The sequence below is a fragment of the Camelina sativa genome, chromosome 12 (assembly GCF_000633955.1).
Source record: "Camelina sativa cultivar DH55 chromosome 12, Cs, whole genome shotgun sequence".
Classification (NCBI taxonomy): Eukaryota; Viridiplantae; Streptophyta; class Magnoliopsida; order Brassicales; family Brassicaceae; genus Camelina; species Camelina sativa.
Window position 1 is genome coordinate 32018696 of NC_025696.1, and position 11056 is coordinate 32029751.

At 37.7% G+C, this 11056-nt stretch overlaps 1 protein-coding gene across 1 annotated transcript; it reads left to right on the top strand.

Annotated features, from left to right (window-relative positions):
* LOC104734065 lies at positions 176 to 904 on the top strand. The gene has a single exon (XM_010453571.1). It carries the CDS (start codon positions 176 to 178, stop codon positions 902 to 904), a length of 729 nt encoding a protein of 242 aa, XP_010451873.1.

The following is an 11056-nucleotide window of genomic DNA, read 5'->3' on the forward strand; positions in this document are numbered from 1 at the left end:
GGATAGGTGCAGTTCAATAGCTAAAGCATGTCGCAATGTTATTTCATGGGCAACACGAGGGATATGTTACTACCATCTCCAACAAAACATAATTACTAATTTCCGTGGGAAGCAACTGATGTACTTGGTGAAAGGGGCAGCATATGCGCATACACATGATGATTAGAACCGCAACATGGATTCTCTCACTAACGTAAATCCGGCCCTTGCAGCGTACTTGATTGAGGCAGATCCAGCTTTATGGTCTCGGGTTTACTGTCCAGGAGATAGATACAACATCAAGACTAGCAACATTGCGGAATCTATCAACTCCATGATAAAGAAGGCCAAAGGTTATCCCATAACATATCTCATTGAGTTTATTACGAAAAAGTTAGGTAGGTGGTATTGGAAAAGACGAGAGGATGCACTTAGTCTGACAATCACTTTTAGCTGGGGTGTTGAGTTCTTATTGGCCGTAAGGGAGCACTACGCAGATATGATGACGATAGAACACATTGATGGTTGGCGTTTTTACGTTAGGGGTGGGCAACATGACTGCTTGGTTGACTTGGAAGCAAAAACTTGTTCATGCGGAGTGTTTGATGTTGAGAAAATACCATGTTCACATGCAATTAAAGCTCTCAAGTCAAGTGGATTGCATATGTCTACCGTAGTTGAAGCTTACTATAGAAAAGATTATGTCTATGCGTCATACGCGGCTAACATCATGCCCAATGTCGAGCACGATCCAATTGGGCAAGATATCCGATGTATACCTCCCATACCGAAGCGGAAGCCTGGTAGGCAAAAGAAGTCTCGTTGGCTAACATGGCTAGAACTGTCACGTAAAAAAGGGAGCAAGCCGAGGAAGTCTCATAAGCAATATGCTTGTTCAAAATGCAAACAGCCTGGACATACTTGACCACATTGTGTAAGTAACAATCCCACTTGATACATTTTTAACGTTTTCTATATGATCGTCGGTTACACTAACAATTATTTGTTCAGGTTGCTGAAGACGGCGAGTAGAAGTTAACTTCATCGTGAAGTCATCTAGAATTTCCGTAGCAAAAATTTGTCTTTGTAATATTTTTATTTAGGAATGTTCCCACGTGTTGAAGTCGACATTATTAAAGACTAGTACTTAACTATAATTTATTTGTAAGACCATTTTATGATACTTCTCTTCTTAACCAACCACTATCAGCTAGAGAACGATGAGTCAAATTTTGGGGTCAATTTCTGATACAAATTTGCAAACACAAATTAATGGTCCAATCTGCAACCACTGCAGTAGATCAACGATTATTGTGAAATCATGGACAGATGCAAATCCCGGAAAAAATTTCTTCAGATGCACTGTTCATGGGTTTTCCCATTGGTCAGACGCAGAACCATGACGTTGTTGGCAAAGGCGGAGCTTATTGGATGCAAGGGATGAGATCCGTTGGCAGAGAGAAGAAATCAAGGTGCTTTAAGAATTTATAAGAGATATGAAAGAACAAGTGTACAACGATCTGGTGAACTCTGGGGTGGTTAACACATATGTTGAAGACAAGAGGGGAAAATATGATTTACTGGCATCCAATGAAAGGGAAAAAATGCTTCGACAATTCGTCCTTCTCTCTTGGATAGGTTTCATTGTTGTCATTGCAATGTGTATTGGGATGAGTACGAAGTCTCTAAGTTAACTTCAGTCAGATGTCTATTGCACTTTCTATGTACGACAATGTTTCAAGTCTACATTCATTGTACCCTTTCGCTATCTCTACGTTCGTTGTACCCTTTCGCTATCTCTACATTCATTGCATCGTTGCCGTCTATTCATCTTCTTCTTTACATATAAATATCCTCTCTATTTCCACTTCCACTCAAGCTATTGCATCTCCTTCTTTGATAACAAGAGAATAAGTTGGTTACGAGATATGGCCGGAGAGAGTTCCAGCAAGCATAAGCGAAGCAGTTCCGATTACAAGTGGGAAGAGGAAGTAATAGGTGCTATGAAACACGCGTTTGAGAAGACGAGAGCCGTGGATGAATCAGAGACGAGAGATCGTTTCAAAGCAATTCTTCGTATGATGAGAGATCACATGACGAAGAAGGAAGAGGCTATCGCCCTAAAGCATCAAGTGGATCTGATCGACGCTCAACTATCCCTATTGAATCAAATATTGGGTCAACAACTTGTCGAATTCGAGGCAGAGCACAAGAGGTTAGATGAGATGAGAGAGGTTGCGGAAGCTAATGTCAAACAGTGTGTTGTTCCTCCTCCTATGGATTGGGGAAAACTCCAAGTCCGTCTCGACGATTAATTTACATTACCCAAAGCCTTATTTGTTATTTATTTTTTAACTTAATAATGTAGCATACTGAATACCTATTTCTATTTTCTGTCAACTCTACATGTCAACTCTAAGTTAACTTCAGAAATATGTTTACTAGGCTTTCGCTGCACGCTATTACTACAGAAATATATTTTCTTTCTGTAGGAATGTTATGATTTTTAAAAAACATTTAAAATTACACATACCCCGATAAAGTTATTTATGTAGATTGTAGAAGAAGTCTTTCGGTTAACTTCACCCATATGTCTACTCAGCTTCCACTGAACGCTACTTTGTTACAGCTTTCGCTGTACCCTACTTGTTTAATTTTTGCCTTATGTTAATTTTTTGCCCAACTACACACTTTAACTCTGTTTTAAGCCAAACGTTTGAAATTATATATATGAAACGTAAAACTGACCAAAAAATACCGATATATTTCCCATATAATTAGTAGAGAACAAGAACAATAATCCTTACACATTACACATTAGAGTTTTAAAGGAGGATCATATAAAAAATATCAAGATACCACCCATCATCAGTAGGATCCCACCCACAAACTATAAAGATCCCCCAACAGAAACAAAACATCATCCTACATCATCCTACATCATCCTATTTAGTCATACATAATTTAAACAAGAGTTTAAGTCTTTCAAACAAGGGAGTTTATAGTTAGTCTTGGATTGGGGGAGGATCATAGAGCCCAAACTCCTCCATGTAGTTATCCTCATTTGGTCCACGGCATTCAATCTCGTGAAATAAGTCACAAGCTATCTTCTCCCTTATCCATGTGATGTTTGCGTCGCACAAAGTAGTAGGAAATGTTATCCCAAGAGCATGACATTNCTATCCCTATTGAATCAAATATTGGGTCAACAACTTGTCGAATTCGAGGCAGAGCACAAGAGGTTAGATGAGATGAGAGAGGTTGCGGAAGCTAATGTCAAACAGTGTGTTGTTCCTCCTCCTATGGATTGGGGAAAACTCCAAGTCCGTCTCGACGATTAATTTACATTACCCAAAGCCTTATTTGTTATTTATTTTTTAACTTAATAATGTAGCATACTGAATACCTATTTCTATTTTCTGTCAACTCTACATGTCAACTCTAAGTTAACTTCAGAAATATGTTTACTAGGCTTTCGCTGCACGCTATTACTACAGAAATATATTTTCTTTCTGTAGGAATGTTATGATTTTTAAAAAACATTTAAAATTACACATACCCCGATAAAGTTATTTATGTAGATTGTAGAAGAAGTCTTTCGGTTAACTTCACCCATATGTCTACTCAGCTTCCACTGAACGCTACTTTGTTACAGCTTTCGCTGTACCCTACTTGTTTAATTTTTGCCTTATGTTAATTTTTTGCCCAACTACACACTTTAACTCTGTTTTAAGCCAAACGTTTGAAATTATATATATGAAACGTAAAACTGACCAAAAAATACCGATATATTTCCCATATAATTAGTAGAGAACAAGAACAATAATCCTTACACATTACACATTAGAGTTTTAAAGGAGGATCATATAAAAAATATCAAGATACCACCCATCATCAGTAGGATCCCACCCACAAACTATAAAGATCCCCCAACAGAAACAAAACATCATCCTACATCATCCTACATCATCCTATTTAGTCATACATAATTTAAACAAGAGTTTAAGTCTTTCAAACAAGGGAGTTTATAGTTAGTCTTGGATTGGGGGAGGATCATAGAGCCCAAACTCCTCCATGTAGTTATCCTCATTTGGTCCACGGCATTCAATCTCGTGAAATAAGTCACAAGCTATCTTCTCCCTTATCCATGTGATGTTTGCGTCGCACAAAGTAGTAGGAAATGTTATCCCAAGAGCATGACATTCCATGTACTTCAAAGTATACACACCACAGTCACCTGGCTTCCTGTTCGGAGGCACTCCCTTTGTAACCCGCTCATGAGTGAACTTCTCGTACGACCACAAATGCTTGAACTCTGGAGTGGCTAACTCCTGCAGCACGTAGGGAACCAACACGGCAATGGGCTCGACGGCAGATGCAAGCTCTTTGTCGCTGGTGACACTCGGGATGCTATCCAAGACGACGATGTGTCTCATGGGAATCGATATCCACAAAGCTACCCAGTGCGACGCCTTCACGTTTAAAGGTGCGTATAAGTCGATATCCACATTGCTTGTTAGTCTGTGCATACGGTGGATACTCCCCTGAGTGGTAGCTGAAGGCACCGGCTGGCTACAGTTTCCCAGATCCATTAGGATTAGCATTAGAATTGACAAAGTCTTTGTACTTCGTCGTCTAGATATGAGTGAACATAGCATCTGGGAAAGCCAATCTACTCGTTTTAAACCACTCAGGATGCTGTGCGTGTCGATGTCTAAATTGATTCAAAACCGCATCCATGTGCTGGATAACCACATGGAATTAAAACGAAGTTATATAATATTGAAGACCGAAGTTTTCTAGTATACTTGAAGTAGAAGTTTTCAGTGTAGACTTACCGAATCTCGTAGCCACACTGCTTTTGTCTGCAGTTCGTGCCACCAAAGACAACATTGGGATTTCTCTGGGACCTTGTTCTTGTATGTCCTGCGGGTGATGAATGGGTTTGGATACATATAAGTTACTAGATTTCAAACAATATAAATTTTGAAACATATCATAAAATTTGGTAAACTTACGGATTTTTCTTTAAGAATTCAACAAAAACCTTCTTCAAATCCTTGTCTGCTTTAACAAAAGGATTGTACGCTGATGTGGCTGGTTTATCACCAATGATAGTCTTGGCTGTGTTATCACCAACAAACGGAGAACGTTGACTTCACGCCAACCTCTTAACCCTTTCAATCTTGCCTTGTGCCGCAATCCTGGCTGCTTCTTTCCTTGGTTCTTGTTTCTTGGTTTAGCAGTGTAGTCGGAAACTGTTGGGATTTCCGTGCGAATAAACACAGGTCGGTCTGACTCAGTGTCAGATGAATCAGCGCTGACTATCTTTGCCACCTTCGTATTAGTACGAGTAACAGCTCGAGATGGTTTCGGGGTCTCAGATTGACCTGGCTTGTTCTGCAAATTCCGATTTAAAAGTTACATGATCATTTATGAAAACAAATAATATTAAAGTTGCAGCATATGTTTAAAAGTCTCGAATAAAACAAACAAAGACAACACGGATTTAGAAGTCTACTTCAATAAGGAAGTCTATTACACATAAGGAAGTCTACTTCACACGGATAAAGAAGTCAACTTCACATAAGGAAGTTTACTTCACATAAGGAAGACATCACTTGTTTTTATGTCTTCGAAGTTGAGTCCTTCTGGAAGTCTAATTTTTTCTTCGCCTTGTACCTGGTATTGTGATTGTGAGGGATCGTAGTAGGAAATTGCAAGTGTTCAGAACTAACCATATCCGACTTAGAGTCATTCTTCTCCTTTGATACGGCCTCTTTCGTACCAGTGGCTGCCTCATCCTCCTTCTGTTCCTTTGATGCATCCTCTTCCGTACCAGTAGCTGCCTGAGAGTCCTTCTTTTCCTTTGTTAAAGGATCAGCCTGTTTTGTACCAGTTACGTCTCCCTTCATTTTGTCAAGATCCAAAGCCAGGCTCTTAATCTTCTCAGTCAACATGTCAAACCGAAAATCGTAACTGTTGAAACCTTCTCTCATCTGATCGAGCAGAGCTCCTCCCCACATGCCGAGCTCATCTTTAAAATAATCCAAAATGTTGACACCCATGTCAATCGAAGGACCTGGACAGTGCCTCTTCCCACTTGGTTCATCAAATTCACCGGCTCTCTTACTCGATCCCTTTTCTTCAATCTTAACCTTTGCATTGTTGGATTGATAAATACCAACCGTCTCCCACAAACCTCTCCCCCACTTCCATGGACCAAAATCCCCATTGAATGCTCTCAAAATGTTATCAATCTTCTCATCTGATTCATCGTCTTGCCAAACAGGACTAATCATGCCACCAATGGTTTTGTAGTTTCTGAAGTTTGTCTACAATTTATATAAAACAAAAATCAAAAGCAAGTTCAAATCTAACACAATAGGGTTACCGACTCATCTAATATCGTAGATAAACTATAGACAAACACGTGGATGCGTACCTGTTTTAGAATATGCTCTTTGACATGTTTTCTTCTGTGAGAACCGCGGTAAGCAAGCAACGGTGGACTTGGATTACCTGGGAAANCTCTCATCTGATCGAGCAGAGCTCCTCCCCACATGCCGAGCTCATCTTTAAAATAATCCAAAATGTTGACACCCATGTCAATCGAAGGACCTGGACAGTGCCTCTTCCCACTTGGTTCATCAAATTCACCGGCTCTCTTACTCGATCCCTTTTCTTCAATCTTAACCTTTGCATTGTTGGATTGATAAATACCAACCGTCTCCCACAAACCTCTCCCCCACTTCCATGGACCAAAATCCCCATTGAATGCTCTCAAAATGTTATCAATCTTCTCATCTGATTCATCGTCTTGCCAAACAGGACTAATCATGCCACCAATGGTTTTGTAGTTTCTGAAGTTTGTCTACAATTTATATAAAACAAAAATCAAAAGCAAGTTCAAATCTAACACAATAGGGTTACCGACTCATCTAATATCGTAGATAAACTATAGACAAACACGTGGATGCGTACCTGTTTTAGAATATGCTCTTTGACATGTTTTCTTCTGTGAGAACCGCGGTAAGCAAGCAACGGTGGACTTGGATTACCTGGGAAAGGTTCCCCAATTAATTTGGCAAAATCAGGCATAGCTTCGTACACCCATATCTGTAGAGGTTCGACAAATCCGTCTAAGGTGTAACTCTGCTTGTTTAAGTCCTTCTCCTTAATAGACTGAATCAGGTTCTTGAAAGCAACTCTTCCCCATGGATAATCAAGAAATGCATCTAAATCCATGACTAGCCTAGCCATATTTAGACGGGTGGGCGTTGATGGTTTCCTAGCTTCTATAAACACAGCGTAGATGGCTAAATAACCCAACCTAACACGCTCTATTCTATCCCAATCGTTTGAGTTCTTACATGCTGTGATCAGTTGCTCAATACTCGGACCGCTGTCTAAATTGACTCCAAGCTTCTCCCAAAACTCTTCCATCTCGTCTGTAACCTCAACCTCTGGCTGCTCCAACGACTCGACATCTTCACAGTTAAGTCCAGTGATGTCTTCAAACTCATTCATAGAAAATCGTAGAGGGTTAGAGTTAACAAGACTCCAAATCTCGTACTTTTTGTTGCAGACTATCTTTAAGGTGAGCATATGGTGAACCAGTCTGGAAGCCCATTCAAATTGGAGACGGTTGAACTATAACAAGACACCCAGTCGAGATTGATAAATCTCGTCCCATTCATCCGGCTCGAGAGCTTTGTACAGTTCATCAAACAGCTTTGTATCGTTGCTGTAATAGCCGATGCTTTTTTGAGGAAGAGGCTCATCACCTTTCGTGTAAAACCTCCGAGGAAATTCTAGTTTTCTCTCATCCATTCTGCAAGATAAGATTAAAAAAATTATTGAGAAAGTGGAAGACTAATCCAACAAGAGAAGGCTACTATCGAATTGCGGAAGAAGTCAAACTTTCAGTTTGATCGAAGAGAACAATAGCGAAGATAAGCGGCGGAAAAAAGCGGTGGAGTTTATCGAAATCGGCGGAGATAAACGGCGGAGAAAAGCAGAATCGAAGAGTTTCCTTATGAGGAAGAATTAGAGATAACTATCATTGTTATCTCCGTTTTTAAGTCATAAAATTTAAAATAATTACAATAAACCCGGTTTTATAAAACCAAAATCGTTTAATTAGAAACAGAACCAGAAAACTATAAAGAAATTGTAAAGAAACCAATTAAAACCGGATGCCGCGTATCGGTAAATTAAAAAATATAAATATTGCCGCCAACTAACGTCAAATCAATTTATACCTTGTAATGATTATGTCGACGACTTCTCTCGCAGACTTCGCCACGGGAAACTGAACCGTCTGCAAATCCATCAAATCAAATAAATTTTTGTACTATTATGCTGAAGACATATCAAATAGACTTCTTTCTGAGGAAACTAAAACGTACTTTAAACTGCAAATCCATCAAATCAAATTAATTTTTGTACTATTATGCTGAAGACTTATCAAGTAGACTTCTTTCTGGGAAACTAAAACGTACTTTAAACTGCAAAACTATCAAATCTAACTAACTTTTGTACTATTATGCTGAAGACTTATCAAGTAGACTGCTTTCTGGGAAACTAAAACGTACTTTAAGGAGTAAATCCATCAAATCAAATTAATTTTTGTACTAATGTGCTGAAGACTTATCAAGTAGACTTCTTTCTGGGGAAACTAAAACGTAATTTAAGGAGTAAATCCATCAAATCAAATTAAATTTTGTACTAATATGCTGAAGCTTATCAAGTAGACTTCTTTCTGGAGAAACTAAAACGTACTTTTAACTGCAAAACTATCAAGTATAAAGTGATATGATATAGAATATTTTTAAGAATGAAACAAACGTGAATGATATGATGAATTGTAGTGATATATAGAAAGTTTCAATTACCCAACCATGATCAGTCTCCAATTAAGCGTGGATGATTTATATTGACCGATAAAAGACTTTCAATCACCAATTCTCCGTCATCGAAGACTTTCAAGATGAACTACGTACTATTTTTTAAAAGAGAGAAGAAATTATCTACTGATAACTTTTTTGGTTGCAATTTTAAAATAATCAAAAGGCCCCGGGCTGGTTTATATATACGAGACGAAACGGTTACAATGAACAGTTACATAATTAATAACGCAAACCGTCGCGTCGTAAATCATTAACGAGTATCCTTCGTCGACTGATTTCTTAATAGAGAAGTCTACTAAATAGGTCAAAAAATGAAGTCAACGATATCGTCCAAATATTAAAGAAACTGAAGTAAGTTTAACAGATTACAGACATAAATACGCCATTCAAACAAACGGCCACGATAAAGAGAGGTTCACAGATTTTACTTGAAAGATCTACGAAGCAAAAGAGATTAATACAACAATTAAGATTTTATCGGTGATTAAGACATTCTCGACCACCCCGCATACACGACAAATTGACTGACGTAATTCCTTCATCTGATCTTTCACCTTCTCTAACTCCTGCTGAACCCATAGCATTTCATCATTTTCCTGGATGGCTGTAATAGAATCCCTTTGGTCAGCTAGTCCACCTCTCATTGCTTGAAGTTCTTGCATAATAGCCTCATCCCACCATTTCATAATATGGTCTTCTCCATCCTATACCGTATCATAGAAGTAAATATACCATAAGAATATTATCTATACTCAAATAATAATTATACCAAACGAATAACCCATCATACAATCTAACAATCTCATGGTTATTGCATCCAAAGAAAATCCTTCCAGGATTGTCGGCTGTGGTGGAACATTTCATAACGGTTTCCCTTCCGCAGAAACATCTGTCAGGAATTCCAACTGTCAGGCCAGTAAAGTTTACTTTGGGTGGACCTTCACTCCATACTTGCAAAGAACTAGAAGATGGTTGAGTGTAGCTGTATAACCCCATATCTGTGTGCAAAATGAACAAAAAACTATGAGAACATATATATTTTCGAACAAAATTAGCTAAAGCGTTACAAAAGCAAATAGCCGACTTCCTATGATGAGAATACTTATCTGAGATGTCCTTCAGTTTCGAAGACGATAAATGATGAGGATAGAATCTGAATTTTAGAGAGCAACAATATCAGAATTTTAGAGAGAGAAATTGTGGAGAGAGAGAAATTGTGGAGAGAGAGAAAGCACATACAAACTAGTGTTCACCTACAGAAAGAAGTATTTATATGGTTACCGAATCCGGTTAGGTTAAAGTAAGAGAATTGCTATGCATTCGGTTAGGTTCAGCTATCGGTTTGGTTAAATTGTTGGTGAGCTTAAAATAATATAATATTACTATTTGATGGCATAAGAAAGTCAACCATGAATAGTCTACAGAGAAGTCTACTTAAGCAAACCCTAAATCAAATAATTTTAACCTAATCATCCTTACCTCCCTTAATTTGACTAGTTTATATGTAAATTTATTTTATTACAATGTAGGAAGTCTATGTGGTTATTATTTGGTCAAATGGTTAACCAAATTATTTTTTATAATTTTCAAAATTAAAATTTTACCTATAATTAAGGAGTAGACTTACTTTTAAGTCAACCATGAATAGTCTACAGAGAAGTCTACTTAAGCAAACCCTAAATCAAATAATTTTAACCTAATCAGCCTTACCTCCCTTAATTTGACTAGTTTATATGTAAATTTATTTTATTACAATGCAGGAAGTCTATGTGGTTATTATTTGGTCAAACGGTTAACCAAATTATTTTTTATAATTTTTAAAATTTAAATTTTACCTATAATTAAGGAGTAGACTTACTTTTAAGTCAACCACGAATAGTCCACAGAGAAGTCTACTTAAGCAAACCCTAAATCAAATGGTTTTAACCTAATCAGCCTTACCTTCCTTAATTGGACTAGTTTATATGTAAATTTATTTTATTACAACGCAGGAAGTATATGTGGTTATTATTTGGTCAAACGGTTAACGAAATTATTTTTTATAATTTTTAAAATTAAACTTTAACGTATAATTAAGGAGTAGACTTACTTTGAAGTCTCCCCTTTGATGTCAATTTGAAATCAACCTTAAAGATATCTATTGCAGACTTCATCGGGTTAAATCT

What these genes read in the sequence shown, in the direction of transcription:
- LOC104734065 (XM_010453571.1), top strand. Translation starts at nt 176, where the DNA reads ATGGATTCTCTCACTAACGTAAATCCGGCCCTTGCAGCGTACTTGATT.